The sequence below is a fragment of the Enoplosus armatus genome, chromosome 7, assembly GCF_043641665.1.
Source record: "Enoplosus armatus isolate fEnoArm2 chromosome 7, fEnoArm2.hap1, whole genome shotgun sequence".
Classification (NCBI taxonomy): domain Eukaryota; kingdom Metazoa; phylum Chordata; class Actinopteri; order Centrarchiformes; family Enoplosidae; genus Enoplosus; species Enoplosus armatus.
In genome coordinates this window covers 19380444-19401713 of record NC_092186.1, presented here as the reverse complement: position 1 = coordinate 19401713, position 21270 = coordinate 19380444, and the positions used below count along the sequence as shown (strand labels likewise).

Sequence of the window (21270 nt, the reverse complement as noted above, 5' to 3'; positions counted from 1 at the left end):
CCTAATCTTCCTGGGGTCAATGCAACACACAATATTTGAGCATATAATAAACTAACTTAAAAACACGGAAACAGTCACTTCCACCAAAACCCAGCATGAGGATACATCACATATTTTTCTGCATGGATTAAACTAACAACTGGACTTTGAGAGTTGATTATTTATTATGAAATACATCACAGAGAAGCCTGAAGTTGTAGTGCAATCTTGAGGATGTTCCCTTTAAATGTGCTTGGATTATTTATTCCCTTGCAGGCCAATATGTGAGAAATCTTTCCTTATAAACATGATCACAACTTTGGAGCTGAATCTACACGAGTTACTCACAGTGGTCTTCAAAAGAACTGATTTTGTGCTTTAGAGGTTAGTGCTTGAGTTTGTCTGACCCAGACAATTTGATTTGGAGCAGCAGCCCAGCTCCACTGGTTGAGCTGCATTCATGACGTATGTTGTCATAACAAACACACTTATTCAATCATACATGTCAGAATCAAAATACACCTCCCATGTCAGAAAGAACTAAGAGTATGATTTATGAACCCTCACTGTAAAAAACCTCCACCTGTTACAACTGTGGTTGTATTTTTTGTGCTATTACTATGTGCTCCCTCCATCCGTTTGAATGACTGCATTTGATCACATCACCAGTAATGTAATGGTAATCTTTTTCTACATGTCACAAGTAACTATCAAGTGTTCAAATCCCCAGAGACAGTGAGATGTTGTTAAAAGCTCCAGGCAAAGCTCATAAGTGAGATCAAGAATTAACTGAATTATTACATGTTTTTATAAAACAGAATTACCACCATAGCTTTCATGTATTTAAATTAAGTTTAACTTAATTTGTAAATAAAAATAGGGACCTTGTGAGACAGGCTGCAGTTTCTTTATCTCTAAAGTGGTTTTACTGGGCAGCTTCCAGAGGAGAGAGCTGATGAACATCTTTCCACGGATTTAAAAGAACATATCTTAAATCCCATGAGGTCGTGTCAAAACAGCCTCGCAGGCATGGAGCAGAGCAGCCTGGCACTGCAGCTAATGGAGTATCAATTAATCTGTTTCTGATCAATCGTTTAGTCTTACGATCAGATTACCCGCAAACAGAAAAAAACAACAACTCTCAGTTGAGACTGTAATCTCATGCTTAACCCTGGAAAACCAAGCTCACCACAAAGTCCATTTAGTAGCTGTTCTGGAGCTTTTGATTGTATCAGACGATCTTCCATAGCACATGGAGTTGGCCCGAATGATTTTTCTGAGCATTTTAAGGACTTCTCGTCTGAAGGAAGATTGTGTTTTTCCAGTGTTAAGCATTAAATTTCAGTCTCAACTGGAGTTTTATTTTTTCTACCGAGTATTCACCCTGACCACATTAAACTCCATCCACCTCTCTTTAAATTGTCTGTCCTACAGGTCAAGTTTTCTTTTAGGTTTCAAAAGATACATTTTGGTGTCAGAGTATTGTCCTACTTCTGTCCCTTTTATGGGTTGTCTTTATTGTTTTATTTTCTGTACTGTTACCTTTGTAAGCCAAACTAATTTCCTATTTTAGGTAATAAAGTTAAACCAGCAAGGAAATTAGTAAATCTGTATAAATCAAATTAGTATACTTATATTAAATTGGTAAAACCTGGTGCGTAGGAAAAAAACGTGAAAGAAAGAGTTTATTAGAGACACAATGTTTCAGGTCTGTGTGTGGGAATCTTCTTTCATTAAATTGGTAAAAGCAAGTAAATTTGACTGAATTTGACATGATAAATACCTTTAGTCAAATAAACTGCCTTTAATTTAAGTCATTTAGATAGCTCTTTAATCTCCTTTTCAGAGTGGTCAAAAAAGAAAGAAAATAAGTGCAGCCATCTTTAGCGTCCTGTTTTTGATTTGGCCTCACTTTTGCGCCACAAACCAAGCGAGCAACATCAGCAGCAGAGTGGACGCCAGCAGGGTGGAGATGGAGCGCAACCGGAGAACATGGAGAGCATGTTAGCACATAATGACAGTCCCAGCGCTGAAAACACACACTGCAGTTTCTCCAGGAATAGCTGGTCAAAGTCAAAGTGAAGGAACTGAAAACTGGCTGGAAAAGATGAAAAGACGTTTTTTACAAATGGCTTTTATTCTGTCTTCATCATGTACAAACTGTTTGGACAGTTGAAATAATAATAAAGTCTGACAACTGAAGTTGCTTTGCTCGTGGTTTTTTTAAGGTCAAACCAAAGTCAGCCACATATATAGCAGAGCATTTAAGTACTTAGAGTTCAAAACATTAAATATAGGCACTGGAATAGCTTAAAAGGACAAATGTTTTAAGACTACAGCATTGTTCAAAGGCTTCATCCACCACTAGCAGGCAAAGAGCTCTTGCATTTCAGATAATAAGCATGAATCCACATAAAAAAAACAGTCCTGTATAGGAGGAGCAAAAATACAAGTTAAGCCGTCACAGACTTGGAGGTTATAGTTGCAGCGTGTGTTGCTGTGCTGAACTGCAGACCACAGGAATGGCCTATTTTTGGAAAGATCTCCTCCTCTAAAAGAAGAAAGCGCAGCTCGCCTCCTCACTGAGCATCCAGGATGTCTGTGGGTAGGATGTCTGGTTTGCCACTCGGGCTCTGTGATGTCTCCCCTGACCAGGAAGAGGGGGTGACCTGATTATAGAGGACGTCCTGAGAGCCAAAAAGTGGCTCTTTGAGATTCAGGGTGTACATGAGGAACAGATTGAGAGCCACCATGGCGAGGAGCGGGAAGACAGTCAGGCCGGAGCCGAAGCCTCGCCAGGAGCTGCACACGTTCAGGCTGACCCAGTAAACAAGCCTGTGGAGGATTAAACACAAAACAGGAAATCAGATCAACTTCAAACTTCACTGATAAACACTCACAACCTCCCTGACGGTGTTTCATAAAGCTAAACCAGGCTCACCGATGCAAGTGGTGGAAGCAGTATTCAGAACCAGAGATAAAAGTACTAATACAACAATGTCCTGCGCATGAGTAGCATTTTACTGCTGTAGCTGGTCGAGTTGGGACAGACTACTTTATACTGTGTACTGTTAGGTAGTTTAATATAGTGTTCGCAACCAGATAAGTCACCAGTCACCAGATAAATCTGAGGGGTTGTGAGTTGATTGATAGAGTAAGAAAGAAGAATAAATAAAGTTGTGCAACTCGAATATATTTTCATTATTTGGGCTTTTCTCAAATCTTTGCTTTTATGTGAAATATTGGATAAATGTACCTCTTTGAGACTCGATATATACAAATTATACTATCTGAGAAGTTTGCTCTAAGGTGGAAATGCAAACAACAAACAAACAAACATCTGAAGCATGCAACAACAGGCCCCAAAGTACCCACAGCTTTAATGTGAGGGGTCAACAAGCCAAAAAGGTTGGGAAGCTCTGGTTTAATCTTCAACAATTGTATTTTATAAGTTCATCATTTTTTTTAGTGTAAAATCTGAAAGGTAACCAGTTACTACAGCTATCTGTAAAGCAATGACTGGGACCAGTTACTTTCTGGAGTCTTCACTGGTTGCCTAGAAACTGCTCCAAGCCTCGAAACAGTCCAGCATATAAACCCCCAGGTAAAATGGTGAACTGTCATTTTTACACTTTGGTTTTCATACTGTACGGATGAAACAAACAAGATATAACCAGAGTCAGGCTAGCTGTTTCCACCTGTCTCCAGTCTTTGTGCTAAGCTAAGCTAACTAACTGTCCTCTTGTTCACAGACATGAGATTGATATCTATGTTCTCATCGAACTCGGCAAGAAAGTGAATAAGCACATTTCCCAAAATGTCAAACTAATCCTTTAAATAAAATTAAAGAAACTCAGAAACCCATCAATTAAAAATACACAAGGAGCAGACAGCCAATCAAACAAGGCTATCACCTTGTGGAGGTTTAAGTGTCACTTGCACAAATTAAGTACCACAGTCCAGCTCAACTTTATCTGCTTCCTGTGAAATAAAGGACTTGTCTGAATTCAATTCAATATGTTAAGCACTTATGATTCAAAGAAAATTCACTCACTCTGTACATGAAACCACACTGGCTTGATTAGAGTCCTGCAACAAACTGAGCTAATAGAAGAGTTCAGTGAGGCTGAGTTCATCTTGACTTGTGTCACAGTCTGAGTTCACTGCTGCTCCACAACATGCTGCCAAAAGTTCTCTTTGGCTTTGCTAATGACAGTGGTTGAGTTCGTTTTTAGCCATGCTAGCGGCGTGGCTCCAGGGACGGCAATGTCAGTCCACCACTTTGGTCCAGACTGAAATATCTCAACTATTGGACGGATTATCATGAAATCTTGTACAGACATTTACGATCCCCAGAGGATGAACCCTACTGACTTTAGCGCCACCAGCAGGTCAAATGTTTCACTTATTCAGGGAAATACCTCCACATCTACTGGATGGATTGGTACAAATTCCTGTACATTCATGGTTCCCAGGGGATGCATCCTACTGACTTTGATGCTCCACTACACCACTTGCTCTAGCGCCAACATGAGGTTGACATTTGTGGTTTTGAGTCAAATGTCTCAACATCTATTGGATGGACTGCCATGAAATTTGGTACAGACATTCATGGTTCCCAGAGGATGAACTGTAATAACTTTGGTGATCCCTTGACTTTTCATCTATCACCAAATAAAAAAATCTTTATTTTTTAATTTTTAATTTCTCCAATACTTGTGAGCAAACACCTGCAAAACCAATGGCATTCCCATCAGCCTCAGCTGTACTTTGTGTTTAGTGCTAATTAGCAAATGTTTGCATGCTAACACCCTAAACTAAGATGTTGACCATGGTAAATATCATCTGCTAAACATCACCATGTTAGTATCGTCATTGTGAGTATGTTAACATACTGATGTTCGCAGTACCGCTGTAAGTAAAGACCGGCTAGCAATGCTGTAGACTCTTAGTCTTGTTCTATTCACAGTTTCGTCTTTCCATGTCAGGTTTCTTTATTGTGATTGATGTGATCAGTCAAGAAGGAGCTGTTTTAAAACCAGAACAAATGGTTTAATCCTGGATCAGTTTGTTAGGTTGTTTCTATGAGCCACCTTCATCTAACACCCTTCTGGTCCACATTTGAGCCTCACCTTCCTAAGATGAACATGGCAACCAGGATAGGCACCAATTTCAGCTGGTCTTGAGGCAGTAAAGCGGCCATAACGACGAGGTTGAGGACGTAGAGGAGTAACTGCTCCAAGGACGCCGTGACAAACATCTGCTGAATCGCCCGTCTTCTGGGAAACGACTCCAGCAGATTGAAGGAGGCTGTGCAGAACTGGCACGCTGCACCCATGAGCATCACTGCGAGGGGAGCAATAAGCAATAATAACAGAGCAATAAGTCAGTTAGCATCTTGAATCTTGGCCATCTTTCCACAAACGACTCTCAACTTTAAGTGACGCCTAGCTGCACTTGATCTTCATCTGACAGCATACTTTGTTTTTATATCTTCATTTGAATACAGCAACTGCCAGCAGAATGGCCTACATGCAAATACTCGTCACTGCCATCAGCTTGACAAATAGGTGAGAGGAAAACGGTCTGAACAGGCTTTGGTTTGGATGTTTTTGCCACCTGCCCCCTCGATCTGGTCGCCCAGGTTGGGAAGTGATTGAATTATTCTGAAACAATTAGGCCACAGCCTGGGAGACGAGAGACGCAGCCAACCCCTTATTGTAGTTTCCATTTAAAGCTATGTGCAGGAGAAGGAAATTATGCTTCTCTCCAGAGGCCCCGGGAGACGTCTGCTACTCTGGGGTTGAAAGCGCATGAAATTAAAGGGGACAGGAGACAGTGAAACATTCCAAGACGAGGCGGCCAGACAAACCAAATCCTCTCTTAATCTTTATCTTTCACTTGTGAAGCTCACTGCTGCTTTTGAATGTCAGTGTGCAGGTGTTTGAAGCATACCGAGCAGGACGGGGATGGACGCCACCACACAGCAGCAGAAAGTGAAAACGATGCGGCTGGCTGTGTCGGGGCAGTCAGGGGGTTTAATGGGGACATAGAAATAGAGTGCATAGAGGATCCCGGCTGCACACAGAAGAGAGGCCAGGACTGACAAGAAAGCGGGAACTCGGCCACTCTGGCAGCATTTACACTGGCAGCAGCGGCAGCAGCATCGCCCCCGATCTGAAGCCTCCTCTGTGGTCTCGCAAGTCTCTCCCCGCCCCTCTGAGTGCCACACAGTCAGCTCCACGCTCTCTGGCGGCGGGCCTATCAGAGGTCGACCCTCGTCCACAGTGCAGTCCAGATTGGTGGATTCTGGACTCCATCTCTGTGTGTCTGTGCCGTTGGGAATGTCTCCCTGAGAGGCTGGGGTTGGACAGCCGATGCAGTTTTCCGTGGCAGCGTCCAAATTGAGCGCTGTGATGATCGGAATGGAAAGATTCTGATCCAGCTCCCCCTCCTCTGTCTGATCTGCTCGTGGCTCCTCTGGGAGGTCGTCGCTGGGCTGCTGGTGGCAGGGACCAGAGCCTGTTCAAATCAGAGCACATTTTAATACACAATCCAAAACCAGATGAAAAAAGCAATGAACTGCAGAATCGCACTAATCAATCATTCCTTTACTGCATGTCAGGTCTGGGTCTCATGTAACAGTCTGGAGTGGTGGGCATATGGCTGGATTAACCTATTAGGAGGACCAGGGGCCAAAAATTGCTGTTGGGCCTGTGTTGACCCCACCCCCCACCTTCTATGCATTGTGTTTGTACCCTGTCCCCATAGTTACAGAGGCCCAGTTTCCTTTGTGTCAATTAGTTTGTGATAATTTGATTAAACAAATTTAGGAAAATGCACAATGAGAACACACAATATAAACTGATATGACTACAGTCTTGAAACTAGACCCTCTACAACACAGGACCACGTGAAAAGGTCAGGGTGCAGGACTGACCTCAGTTGAAATTGTACTTCGTTGACAAAATTTGCAATTATTCAAATTTCCAAAAAGACAATTGCCAGCAACCCTGGTGCTTGTGGGGCCTCTGGGGATCTGTGGCCGTGGTATCTTGTTAATCTGGTAAAGTAGTGTTTCGTCTTTGCTTTTTAATAGAGTCAATTATCCAGTTTCTATCAAGAATCTAGTGGCACACGTGGCAATGTGTAGAAAGAAGAGGATACATCATTCATGGAGCAATTACAGACATCTGTAAATGTTCTCTCAACTTTTCTAAAGGTGTTCTCACCGTTGCTGCAGGCTATTATGTCTTTCATTCATTCATTAAACATCTAAATGATTTCCTGGTTGAAGCACGAGCTACCAGGAATGCTTGTGTGTTGGAGAGGGTTGCAAATGTTCACCCACTTCACATTCACATTCAACTTTGTCTGTTTTGACTTAAGGCCAAAGAAAACTGGCTAAGTTAGTTAGTTGTGTTATTTATTATGTCATGCACATGCAAGTGTCCAACCCTCATGGACTTTATACTTCCTCGCTTCCTGAAACACTTTTTTAAATACTACATCCAGAAGAACTCATGCAGGACATTTTTCTAAAACGTGCAGTCCTTAAATCATCATATAATGAGCAATAAAACATGACATGGACTTCAAAACAAAGCCTTTTCTCTCCAGGGAGACAATTAAACCTGCTTGTTTGTAAAGCTAATGGTGATGTTCCTGAATGTGACTGTATTGGATGTTGACTTATTACAGATTTCACCTTTCCCACCCCATAATGCTTTGATATGTCCTCCCCAGCACTACAAACAGCTGCACGAAGGATTTAAAGGTCCTAAAACTTTTATGCATGGCATGGATATTGATTTATTCCAGAGCTCCTGCAGGTAAATCTACACGTCTGCTCTACCTTATAAAACAGCATTATTTTTTTTAATTAGAAAGACATGTGCACTCCTTACTGACTGTTGCTCCTCTTTTATCAGTCCTGACTCTGCCTGAACTCTCTTTGGATCCAGTCTGGACTCAAACTCAAACTTTAGCTTTTGCTAATTTGCTCTGGCCTCCCCTCAAATCCTACAGCTCCGTCAGACAGACAGTAAAAAGCCGAAGTAATAACTCACTCCTCGGCTGATTGGTTGCTGGTGTCGGTTCAAGGGAACGCTGGGAGCCGGAGACGGAGTGGGAGGACGAGTGCAGCTCCTCCACCGAGGACTCTGGACTGTCTGACACCGGCGCCAAGGAGATCTGAGTGTCCAGGTCCAGGAAGGGGGAGAAGGAGAGCCTGGTCGGGTCGATGTCCTGGAGCTGGTTGATGATGTCACTGATGGACTCCTTCATGCTGTCGAGCTCCTTCACATTCTGCCGGTTAGTGGCCTGAAGCCCCGAGGTGCTCATAGTCACACAGCCTGAGAGGAGCAGGAGGAGGTCCAGACAAAAACCAGGCCAGAAACCAGTTAAAAACACCAAACCAGGGAGACACGGAGCAGCAAAACCACCTCCACTCTCCAAGTGTCAAAGAAGCCAAATCAGTACACAACTGAACTGTAAAGCCGCAGTGTTTCATCTTTACTTTTTACTAAATAGCCAATTATTCACTTTCTTTCAAGCATCTGGTGGCACATGTGGAAATGTGCAGAAAGAAACCACATCAACATAAACCCTGACTGAAAATTTAAGGTAATTAAAAAAGCTTTGGAAAACTGTTTTGAACCTAAATGAAAAGTTATTCAAATCTTGATTCCCCCAAAATCACGGAGGAACTATAGAAGCTGGAGTCGCAGAAGTCTAAGAAGAGTATAATTTTACTGTTTTCTGTGTTTCTTTTATCTCATTTATTCTCATTTTCTTCTACCTGCAAAGCACTTTGTAACTGTTTTGCAGGTACAATTTGTTATTGACGAGGATGGCAGGTAGGTATTGAGTTAATCAGGTATAAACCCTTCAAACCAAAACTTTACTGGGACTCCATGTGGAGTGATGAAACTGGTTATGTTATGTGAAGGAAAGAAGCTTTTTTGGGACAAAAGGAAATCAGTGTTATGAGTTTATGTCTGTGGTTGTACAATAGTCATCACTGACAGGAAGTTTATCTTCCTCTGCAAGGTAATGCTGCCTGTGCAGGTTTGAATTGTTATCATTGAAGTTTCTTTGTTTTCTTGAGACCTTTTCTCACAAAATGTAAACGAAAATGATGTCATTTTGACCTGAGATAGGATGGATTAACCCAGACTACAGCTTGACAGTCGTGTGCATAAAGTCCAAATACCATAAATCTTCTGTAAAATGTATAAAAGACTAACACAGACTACATGGAATACATATTTCTAACCCTGTATCCAAAAGATACTGCACATGTAAGACTGCGACGTTTGATCATGCAGCCAGGACACTGAGGTCATGTCCTCAGTATTATAGTTTATACTTTTTTTTAATTAGACAATTAAAAACGTATTTTGGGTGGGTATTTTGCAGGCTGATTCGTCAAAATATAAAGTATTGGAGAATGAGGGTTAGATATTAATACCAGTGTCTGTAAAAGACTTATAGTAGTAGTAATAGTGTAGTAAACTAATATTTTGGGGACTAATAACCTGTTTTGACTTTTTTTCCATTTAAAGGAGTAGTTTGATTTCAGCTTTCTTGCTGATTGATACCACTCTCATATCTGTCCGTTAAATATGAAGCTATAGCTAACAGCCAGCTAGCTTAGCTTAGCATAAAGACAGGAAATCGGGGCTAGCCTAATCATTTTTATGATTCGTTTTTTGTAGGGATTAAACAAATGAGATATAATGTGTTGATTAGTGAACTTTAGAGGTGCTGGAAGGAGTTTGACGTCTTTGTACTCTGTTTCCAGTCTTTATGCTAAGCTAAGCTAACTGTCTCCTGGCTCCAGCTTCATGGACACATGTGAGAGTGGTATCAATCGTCTCATCTTACTTTTAGCAAGAAAGCGAAAAAGCATATTTCCCAAAACAATTTCTTTAACTAAATGTATTAAACTGCCAAATCAATCAGCGTTAATAAGAAAGCTTTGCTTGTAGACAATATGGGCTGAAGGTAGAGAAGTTTCTCTGACCAAACATTAGATACTAACATTAGATACTAGTTGATATTTGTATTTCACTTATTTTAAGTATAAATCCTTCTTTATAGGCCTAGAGTAGTGAAAGTATGTATTTCACAAGAAAATAGCTAAATTAGAAAGTAATGAGAAAAAATGAATATATTTCTAGACACAATAGATGTTTTTTCTTCTTCATCTCTTCTCATCTGGTAACCCCTCAGATTTATCCTTTGAGGGTTCCTGAACTCCACTGTAATATCAGATAGGATGATCAGAAATAACACAAGGCAGGACTACATCACTAAATACAGTGAAAGTTAATGTACAAGAAAAATATTATCTTATGGGAAAATACATTAAATTACATTTAATCAAGAAGATAACATCATTTGGTTTCCTGTAGTGGAAAGTAAAGTACATTCACCCACTTGTATTATTTGGGTATTTCCATTTATTGCACTACATATTGTATTTCTACTCCACTATATTTATTTAACAGCTTGCCAATACTTGCAGGCTGCATTTGAGTAAAGTTTTACAGCAGGGCTACTAGTTGTAATGGAGTATTTTTACAGCGTGGTATTGCTACTTTTACTTAAGTGATCAAAATACTTCTTTTCTCACTATTAGTTACTTTTACTGTAGTACTCTTACTGTAAAAAATGAAAACACTTCACATACGACGATTTGTACAAAAGCGTCCGACAAATGAATGTAAAACAACACCAATCACGCGCCTTTGTTGGTCTGCCGCCGTTTGAGCTGCGTGGTGACTTTCAGAGGCTTTCATTAACATCTGCAGAGTGAATCTGGAGCATTTTCTTCTGGATGTTTTTGGCGCACATCCAACGGTGGCGCAGAGTCGGCACGCAAAATCTGCGGTGAGGCTCTTTCTCCAAACAAATGCGGACTTTACCATGTATAGAGCGCAATTAGGACTCGTCTGGCTTTTCAGGTCGGAGGGGAATAAATCTTATCAGAGTTGGCGTGCATGTGGAAACGCGCGTAGGGGGGCAATGTGCTTTTACTCCCCGCTGAAAAAGAACCTTTCTCCCGCTGCTGAGCAACTCTCTCTAACAAATACTTATTACAATCCCTCTTCCACAGAGCAAATAAAGTCTGCTCTTGTCTGGTTCAGCATGGGGGCTGCAGGAAATGCCTAATTTGGTGATAAATAAATCAAATGAGGGCAAAATGCGCTCGAGCCCGCATTAAATCTGTGCGTAAAGGACACACGAGTCATTCTGGAGCAGCAGCTCTGAAACCTTATATTTAGTGGCCATTCAGCAGCAATTACAGCAGTTAACAGTCCGATTTCAAAGACAAATGTGGATTAATGTAGCTCCATGAGATGCCCGTCTAAGCGCCTTATTCAATTAGAAACATGCCTCATATAAATGGACTTACTTTAGTCGGAGTTGAAGAGTATTTGGTGAGTTTACTCTCCTCGCAGTAAAAAAAACCCTCCGTCCTTCTCTGTCTTTCTTCCCTCCCCCTCCGTTTGCTTTTTGTCTTCCAGGATCCTGAACTTCTGAATCAAATTTCAGGACGGACAAAATACTAGGCTTTTCCTCCGCCCACACAGGAGGTTTTTTTCTCCCTGGGTACCATGTCAAACACCATATGGAGCAAATAAAGCCGGAGCAGCAGCAGCAGGAGGAGGAGGAGGAGGAGGAGGAGGCACTTTCTCTCAGTTTACCTTCAAATTCAGCATTAAGAGTCGCATCCATCACAAACACGAGTTTATCTAAACAGGAGAGTAAACATTTACACTAAAGCTAAACCTCAGCTCTAATACTCATCCAGGATGATCGTGTGTACTACTGTGTAATGACTCTATTCAAGTCCCATATTTATTACTTTTTTGTGTCTGTGTCGATTATTCATCAACCATTAATCGTTTGAGTCATTTGTAAAGCATAAACGCCAAACATTTGCTGCTTGTCTTTGTGGATTCAGTATATTTGTGTTTTGGACAAAGAACATGCGATTTGAACACCTCGGGCCATTTATCTCTATTTACAAAGACTTTATAGTCTAAATGAATCATTGATCGAAAAACTACAAGACAAATGAATCTATAATGAAAATAATCCTTAGTTTCTGCCCCATAGTCTGTTTTTTGGTATCACTATTTTAAACTGTTAGATATCGTTTTGTTTTGGCATCTTTGTTATTCTTCTAAAACTGGAGAGGTTCATTTATATAAACAGAAAATTAAACTTCTGGTTTTGTCTAATTGAACGGTTTTTAGGAAATCAGTCAAAAATCGGACACAGCCAGAAGAAAGCGTTTAATGTGATACTAATATTCCTATATTAATACACTGATAAGTGAGCCCACCATCTTTTCCATTTGCTCTTCTAACACTCTGGTGGCTCCTTCCTGCTGCACAGGAAGTGGTGAGGTTTCAGCAGCAGGAACATTTTTTAGGAAATAAAAGGACAGCATGCAGCGCTACAGTTGTGACACCACAGACAGTCCAGCCAAAATCCAGAGATGATCACAGGTTCAGGCAGTCCTGAACGAATCTCATCATTTTACAGTGAAGTGTGATTTTTATTCACTGTTACCCCACTGATATTCACAGCTGTCCACTTTAATGTCCTCCTCCTCTGCCTCAATTTGAAGCAGCTCTCATGACAAGTCGCTCACCTCACGTTCAGAGAAATCTATCATTAAATCAAACATGATTTCAGAGAACTGAAACAGATAACACAGTATGTGCTGAAAGTGAAGCCAATATAACTGATAGAAGTGCTTTATTTTCCCATTTATTATTAGGGTGATTTTATTGCATAAAAAAAGCATTTCTAAAATATACAGAAGACAGCAGTTGATTAGCAATATAATCAATAAATAAAAAATCATGTCTATTAACAACATATTTCAAGTTTTTTCTGAAAGATATACACAGACTGGGTAGCAGCTTACTGCCCTGTGGAATGAGTCTTGGAGAAACGGGGGTTTTGGTGACGAACGACCAGCAGCATGTTTGAAATACCAATCTGCCGTCCTTTAAAGTCATCAGGGAGGACAGAAGAGGGCGAGCAGGTCCACAAACCACCGGGCTTCAGGTTAGCAAAGTCCAACTGTATTCTGCTTTTAGCCAAAGCATAAAGAAAAAAAAACACAAGCTGTGAAAGTCACATAAAGTAGTTAAAGTGTGTGTGTGGGGGGGGGGGGGGGGGGGTCCTGCTAGTCCTCTGACAGCAGCCGGTGGAAGTGATCCTTCCTCTTCTTCAGCACCTCCCGAAAATCCTCCTGAAAAAACACAACAGGAGATATTCAGACTGAATGATGAAACCGGGGGAGGAAAGACGGCAGGCAGATGCTGCTGCAGATAACCAGCTGTTTCATGCACAACTGACCGTCTGGTGAAACACTGAAACATCTAACCACGACTGTAGGAATAAAACTGATGTGCAGAAACAATCCGGTTCACACTCCAAACAAACAAGTCAGACGTTTAAGTGTTCTACATGTTTACGGTCACTTCTTTAAACACTACAAAGGGACGCACTGATCCAACTTCTCCTCTTATGATAACGACATCCCAACTCAGGGTGTCTTCTAACACCGATTACTGATCTGATACCAGTTCTGTCTTTCTTAAATCTGTTGGGCTGCGACTAACGATTACTTTCATTATTGATTAATCTGCCGATTATTTTCCAGATTCATCACCTGGTCTATATATTAGAGCTGAAACAATTAGTTGATCATTGGATTAGTCAATCAACAGAAAATATTTAATTTACTCTCATGTAAGACCAAGAAAAGCAGCAAATTCTCACATTTTAGCAGCAAGAGACATCAAACCGTCAACATCTTCATTTAATGACTTAAACAATTAATCATGAATAAAATAGTTGCCGATTCATTTTCTTTCGATTCAGCTAATTGACTGATCGTTGCAGCTCTAAATATCTGTAAACTTCACTGCATGGACATCATTGGAATAATTTTTATGCAACGTGAGGCCAGGGGTTTCTGTACCGCCTCTGTATTTATTAGGGATCAGTCACGTCGCGGCTGCTATTGATCCAGTGTATCAGGTCGGTGCATCACCACACATTTTGCTGGTGATAACTATATAACTTAAATCCCTCATTTATAGGATCTGAACATTTCTGACTTTGGCGGCTCCTAGTGTTAGTCTTAAACAAGACACTGAGGCAGAAGCCTACAATCTGATGCCTAGTTTATTGTCACACCTCTAACTAAAAGAAAACTTCTACTTTCTTCCTTGAACCTTAAGATAAATTTTAGGATACGTAAAAGGACACATTCTCATCTGTGCATACAGGATGATTGGGGGACACAGCAACTACTTCCTGCCACAAAACATACAAGTATTAATCATAACGGCTGATAATGTGACTGACGTACCGCTGCAGACAGTTTCTCCATGGAAGGAATGAGCTTCTGGAGCTCTCGGTCCTCTGACTCCCCGGACCAGCTCTTAATGGGAATTGTGTTCATCAGCTGCAAAAACACCAAAAACTCAAATGAATGAAAACTGTCTTTTGTCTGTTTTCACTGTGCAATTGCGAGATGATAATATAGAGGAATTTTACATACAAGTCCCAAGTTTCCAGCTCTATCCATTATAACCCCTTTAATAAATTTAATAAATTGAATTGAATTGAATTGAATTGAATTGAATAATGACACTATATATTTGTGTCCCAGTTTTAAAAAGTGTACGTCTTCAGTAAGAACCAGCGGGCTCAGGGCAAAGAGACAAAGACCGGGAGTCAGGAAGTACTGAGAGACGAACTAACACAGATGGTTTTGGATGATAATAACAAAACTATAGAATATCACCAGCTCTATACATTAAAAGCAATGAAAATGGCACAGTATTAGATTTTCAACCGGCTCCATGGTGCTTACATGGTACGGGTATGTGTGGGGAGCGTTGTCCAGGACGACTGTCTTGGCGAGATCTCTCCCCAGGACGCTGAGATCTTTGATGTAGTGGCCGAGAACGCAGGCGCAGTCGTCCTGATACAGACGATGTCTACGAGGGAAATCATCAACATGTTCAAAACTGTGAACCAAGTGTGTCACCGTGTTGTCCTGTAAGAGGTATGTATCTCTGCCACATATGAGCAATTATTTAAAAATCATAGCAAAGACTTTATGAAACTCGAGTGGAAGCAGATCTTAAGGAGACATACCGAAACAGTTTTCTCTGCGGGTCCAGGATGTTCAGTATCTTCTCAGCGTACTCCTTCTTTGCACACGTGTAAACAAACAGCTGTAACAGAACACAAACAGCAGCTGGGACCAGAACTCAACAAAAACTACATTTAATTTAATTTCACACACAAAGAAAAATAAGATAAAGGCGGGAATGATTTGGTTCAGATGAATTAAATCAAAATAAAAGGGAAGGTATGATAAAAGTATCTGTGCGTAGAGGGAGAGTGTACAGGCTCACTTCATCAGACAAGCTTAAAATATTCCAAGTTCCAATTTTGCAGAATAAAATGTTATATTATTATTAAATGATTATTAAGTTCACCTCATCTCACTAAAAACAAACCAAGACTGTAGATAGCACTTGTCTGGAACCATTGAACTGCCCCAATAAATGACCAGACAATTTAATTTCATATAAGATTAACACGTACCTCATAGATCTTTGCCATGGACTGCAGAAACTCTTTGACATGTGGTCGTAGGATCATGTACACCTGTTGATAACAGAGGAGCAGAGAGGATGAAAGAATAGTTGTTACGTTAATACATATTCTCCATATTCTCCTCCTCAATTCCTACTGGTTCTATGCTAAAATATCTCTTTTCTGTGTCTCTCTGGATAGCAGGCACAGTTTAAGCTGAATGAGTGTACATGTCCCATCAGTGTCCATCATCCTTTCGCTCTTGTCATAGGCTGCAGCCATCTCCTCAGTGTGCTTCAGATTCAAAAACAGGTTTGTGAACAACAGCATGCAGTGGGTGGTTACCTTGTACTGATGGTCCTGGAAAGCTGTATGGAAGGTGTACTCCGCTTCCTCAATCACATTCAGAGAGCTGAACATCAGGGTCTCCTCCTGGAAGGACAACGTGACTTAGTTTATGGAAGTATAAAAATCCAAGACTGCTTTCTCAAATTTAATTGTTGTGCCCACGTGTGAGAGCAGGAAGCTTCGTTAGGGTCAAACTCACCAGGTCGACCACCAGTGTGGCCTCTGGCGTGCTCCTGGTCTTGGGGGGAACGTCTCTGAGCTGGGGTCGGGAATGCTGAGACTGTGACGGTATGTTCTTGATGAAGGTAAAGCTGGAAAAGAAAACAATGCTCTTTGAATAGAAAGATAAGGAGAGTTATGTACAAAAGGACATGAAACACGGAAGCTGTGATCAGCTCTGGCACTGTAGAAATCAAGTCAAAAAGCAACACTCAAGAGTGTTGGCTGCATCACTGATGGATTTTAAAACTTAGTTAGCCATTGAAGTGGCGCTCGCCACCACTTGTGACAGAGAAGTTATTCTATAGTGAATACTGCTGCCTGTTTTACAATATCCGACAAGCAGGACGCCAAGTTGGGACTCTGGAGTGAATGAACATTGATACATGGAGAGACGGTCAGATTATTATCGTAAGAGGTTTGCCCCGGGTGCACCGCAAGGGGAAAAGAGTTTTAATCGACTGATCTGAGAAGAATGAGCTTCAATGCCTTAATCTTTCACAATGTATGACAGTGTTTATTAAACTGATATTGCGCATAGTCTGCGATGATTGAGATAACAAATGTATTACAGTGATCTTACAGGACAGTAAAAGGTGTGCATTTAATCTCTCTCTCTGTGAGTTTCACAAAGGGGTGCATATCTGAAAAGGGGTTAATACTTACGGATTGAAGACATCATCATCCTCGTCTCCAGCCAGAAGGTCAATGGAGCCAAAACCAAACACACCTTGTTCTGGGCTCATCAACACGTTGTTTCCAGTACGTGCACACTTGATATCTTGACAGAAAACAAAACATGTACAAACTGTAAACAACACGAGTCAGTAAAACTTCATGCTTAGCAAAGTCAATAGATGCCAATGGGATTTCCCTTAATAAACAATGAGTCTGCCTAACAAGTGTACAGAAAACAACATAAATCCAGCAAAAGTTATGTGATAAACTATAATATGTATAAATTCTCTTAATGACAGAAGCTCTGAAGTGATTTGTTTCCTGTCTATTCTCACTCTTACTGGACACTTTATTATCTAATGTAACACGTCAAATATTATCAATGGGATGACCAAAACAGAACATTCCAGCAAAACATACATACAGTTTAATTTCCTTCAAATGTTGTAGCTGCACCTGACCACAACATGGATGCAGCTGGAGCCTCTCAAATAATGCACAAACCAAAACAGGGAGACTCACTTACTAAAAGCCGTTCACAGCGTCAACATTGGGGAATGGTAATGACTTATACTGGATCTGAATTATAACAGGACACGGAGTCCTCTACCAATACAATAAATACCAACTGTCAGCTCACCACATTAAAGCCTGCCGAGCAGTTCAAGAGGCCCATGATGTTCTTTCTATTTGATGCACCCAGTGTGGGAATTCACCACAAGCCACCAGAAAGATGCTGGAACATTTATACTGCGGTTGGTTGGTAAGTGAGTTTACTCCACCAGGCGCTTTGGTCATAAGAAAATAAAACAATCTTCAAAAGGATGACTGCATGTCTTCCTACGTGAATGGTAAAGCAGTGAAAGTGTCGAGTGGACTGAGTACATTTTTACTGTCCCACAAGGCATAGTTAAATAAAATATCTGGAAGGGTTGTTGACGACTTTTTGAGGTCTTGCATTCATACAAGTTGAGTCAAGCTGCATTACGACCCCTAAATAGAACGCAGACAGTGTGCAGACAGTAGCTGTACTCACTCTCTTTGCTGGGTGTGAGGAAACGCACGATGGGTGAGTAGATGTTTCTGGCTGTTGTGTTACGAGGAGACCCCGGGCTGATCTCTGACAGTATGTGCTCACGGCGCATGATGGGCCTGATCGGAGTCTTGAAGGCCAAATCTAGACCACAAGAAGACGATCAGTGAGTAATCTGACAAGCTCATTCATACTCGTATTCAGGGAAACAAAATGTTAAAATATATAAAAAGAATCCTTGAGAATAACTGGAAGCTGCCAAACACACCCGCTTCTCTGTCATCGACAGCGATGGCTCTCTTCCTTGGCCGGCCACGGGGCAGCGGTCGCCTCACCATTGTCGGAATTTCGTCATCTGAGTGGTGGGAGTCATGATCCAAGGTCTCTTCACTCTACACAGTAAAAAAAGCCAACAAAGTCATTATAAACAAAAAAACTAGTTTTCCCAGCATGTTTGAATGTTAAATTATGATGATTCACAAAGAACACATCTGACTATGACCTTTAAATATGTGTTCCAAGTTAGAGAAAGTCAATACTTACAAAACTGCATTAAAATACTTGGATATCACAGTATATAGATATGATGAGCAGATATTTATGAGAAGACACAAAATTAAATGTACACATAAGAAAATCATTAGTAATGTAGATATCACAGCCAACCACGTGTTAATTGTTTTTTTTAGAAGAGTCGGGTAAGACAGAAATTGGTGTTACTGAACTGTAATGCAGTAACGCTGTATTGATAATTTGAGAAAGAAGCTGGTGTTCATGTCCCTGTTGATTCAAATCATATTTAGGTCTGGTTTCAACCTGTGATATCAAACTGATGAAGACTAGAAGGAGTGATTGTCAAGATGTGTTCAGACCAAAATACACAAAATCACCAGAAATGTTTCCCGAAGAGGTTTTATTTTCAATCAAATGTAACAATGCCCAATGCCATTCTACTATTTCACTAAAATGGTACCCTTGCCACTCGAGTAAGTTTGCATACTAAAATATGTAAATTGCAATATTATCATCTAAAATACATTCAAATATCTGAGTAACTGAAGTGATAAACATACATCTAAACTTTTATAACCTTGAAAGAAGCAGGAATACTACAGTACTTCACTACCTCAATTGTTCTTAGTTGTATAGTTTGTGTAACATTGTGCATCAAGTCTGAGCCTCTGACACCGACAAACACCAACATGCATACTACAGGAGCGTGCTATAATTCAAATGCAAAACACAAAAAGACATAAGGTGTAACTACGAAAAAGCAAAACCGTGTCTGCAGTACAGAAAAGCTGCACAAAGTAACTTGTATTGCCAACAAGGTATTATAATGGAAATAACAGTGTTCAATAATGTATAGCAAATCATAATATAATATCTATATTAATATTGCAATATTATGCATCACTATTTGTTATGCGTTGCCTATGACTGTCAGTACCAGGAACTTGTTTGCATCATGAGACAAAAGTCATGTACTATATGACATCTATGTTGTATTTTTCTTGCTTTTTTCTTTAATTCTGCAACAGTCAACCACAAAGGAAAATGCCCACGTGTAAATAAATAAATAAAAAAATAAAATTACTCAAGAGAGTCAGTATACATTGTAGGAGTCCCAAGTGTAAACACAGTCCGCATGCATGTGCCCTGGTGACCTACTTTTACAGGGAACCTCTATCACACGCAAACGGGCTGTTTAATCCTCTGCTGCTGCATAAATCCTCTGTCAGACACAACGTCACAGAGCTGCATGTCTGAACCTTACAACCCCATACAGGGATGAAACCCTGGCAGAGCATCACAAGGGACGGCGCTAAGGTCTGGTGATGCTGTAAACATTCGTTGACTGCAATGGATTTGTAGCAAAGTCTTGAATATGACTGGCTTGTTTTGTCTGCTCCACTAAAACTAGAGGAGGATGTAATGAGTATGATACAATGTTTGTATGATGCGGAACCAGCCTCCAAAATGGTGATTACGTTGAATCAATACCTCTATAAAACAAAAACGGAACATTATAACCTTCATGGAGGCAGGATTTATTGCAGTGCTGCTGTTAGCGTTAGTTTTTAGCACGGTGTTACACAAACTGGAAACTGCATCTAACTTATCAGGTCTTCTCACAATATTCAACTAACGTAACGCTACATTACGCCGCAGTTTTGGGGTCTCGTAAACAAAAATGTATTTAAATAACTCCGGAGATAATACGAGTTGTCAGTCAAGTAGCTAGAGCAGGGATGCCACCTATCGTCACCAAAAGCTACCTATAGTTCAGCTAGCTAACAACAGCTAGCAACGCCGCCTACTATTTTGTTATGAGAACACTAGCTAACCAACGTCCGGCTAACTCATTAGCATAGCATCACGGAAACGATGACTTTATACTACTGAATCCAGCAACTAAACACAATGTTTACTAGCACCACTAGCATTAACCTATTACAAGGTTACTGGCTGAGAAAACAACCGTAGCAAAAGGTGTTACCTTGGTTTGAAGCGGGCTTTCGGTCACCGATAGGCGCGTTCTTCTCGGCGTCGCTTTGTTGGGACGTCGGCGGTTGCTCCTCGGCGTCTCCGAGCAAGGTGTAACAGTTTTTTGAGACCTGAGTCTCATATTTCCTCTTCATATGGGACTTTTAAACATCTACACACAAACTCCACTATGATGAAGGTATTCAATTTGAGTCAGATGCTTTGCTTTTCTATTCTCCCCCACCAGGCTAGTTTCAGTAGCGGAGAGTCGGTGTAGCTCCGCCCCGCTCATCCCCGTGTCTTCTCGAATCGGTTTGTGTGTTTAAATCTGCCGGGGTGCGATAGGTTCACCTCTGCGGACACTGTTATTGGGCGGTGCTTAAGAAAACTCCAGCGTCAACGTGAGCCGGGAGTCACGTTGCACTATGATTATGCATTGAGCGACGATCTAGATCAATACAGAAACCGTCTTTTAAATGCAATTTCCCTTAAAACCTCTTTTATTTCATTTGACATAATAGGTTATGTTATTTCATTTTACATAATACGTTAACATGTCAGGTAACAAATACCTGGCATAAAAATACATACAAATTCGACAAAAAAGAAAAGGAGGAAAAGAAACAACAAAACAAACAACAACAAAAATATAGTCAATAGAAACAGGACTTTGTATTAGTATTCTATGTAGTAAAAGATCTGTATACTTCTACCACCACTGCAATTTAGCAACACCCTACTATAAAAATACCAAATTTGAAGTCCTGCATTCAAAACATGAATTAGCAACAAAATGTACTGTTTTATGTATTAAAAATAAAAGTACTCATTATGCAGTATGGCCCCTGTCAGTGTTGTATTATTACATTATTGATGCA

The 21270-nt window shown here is 40.6% G+C and overlaps 2 protein-coding genes across 2 annotated transcripts; both read right to left on the bottom strand.

The window, feature by feature from the left end:
- Positions 1–2558: 2558 nt before the first annotated feature.
- Positions 2559–11478, bottom strand: LOC139288322 (transmembrane protein 79-like). Its single transcript, XM_070909624.1, has 5 exons — positions 11402–11478; positions 8049–8333; positions 5935–6501; positions 5112–5325; positions 2559–2814 (listed from the first exon to the last, which is right to left on the bottom strand). Exons 2-5 carry the CDS (start codon positions 8320–8322, stop codon positions 2559–2561), a joined length of 1311 nt encoding a protein of 436 aa, XP_070765725.1. The 5' UTR covers positions 8323–8333; positions 11402–11478.
- A 1295-nt stretch (positions 11479–12773) lies between these two features.
- On the bottom strand, positions 12774–20635 carry ctdspl3 (CTD (carboxy-terminal domain, RNA polymerase II, polypeptide A) small phosphatase like 3). The gene is made up of 11 exons (XM_070909422.1): positions 20406–20635; positions 18174–18297; positions 17909–18049; positions 16861–16975; positions 16175–16286; positions 15973–16059; positions 15637–15699; positions 15181–15260; positions 14894–15020; positions 14387–14482; positions 12774–13258 (listed from the first exon to the last, which is right to left on the bottom strand). Exons 1-11 carry the CDS (start codon positions 20532–20534, stop codon positions 13193–13195), a joined length of 1140 nt encoding a protein of 379 aa, XP_070765523.1. The 5' UTR covers positions 20535–20635; the 3' UTR covers positions 12774–13192.
- Positions 20636–21270: the final 635 nt, after the last annotated feature.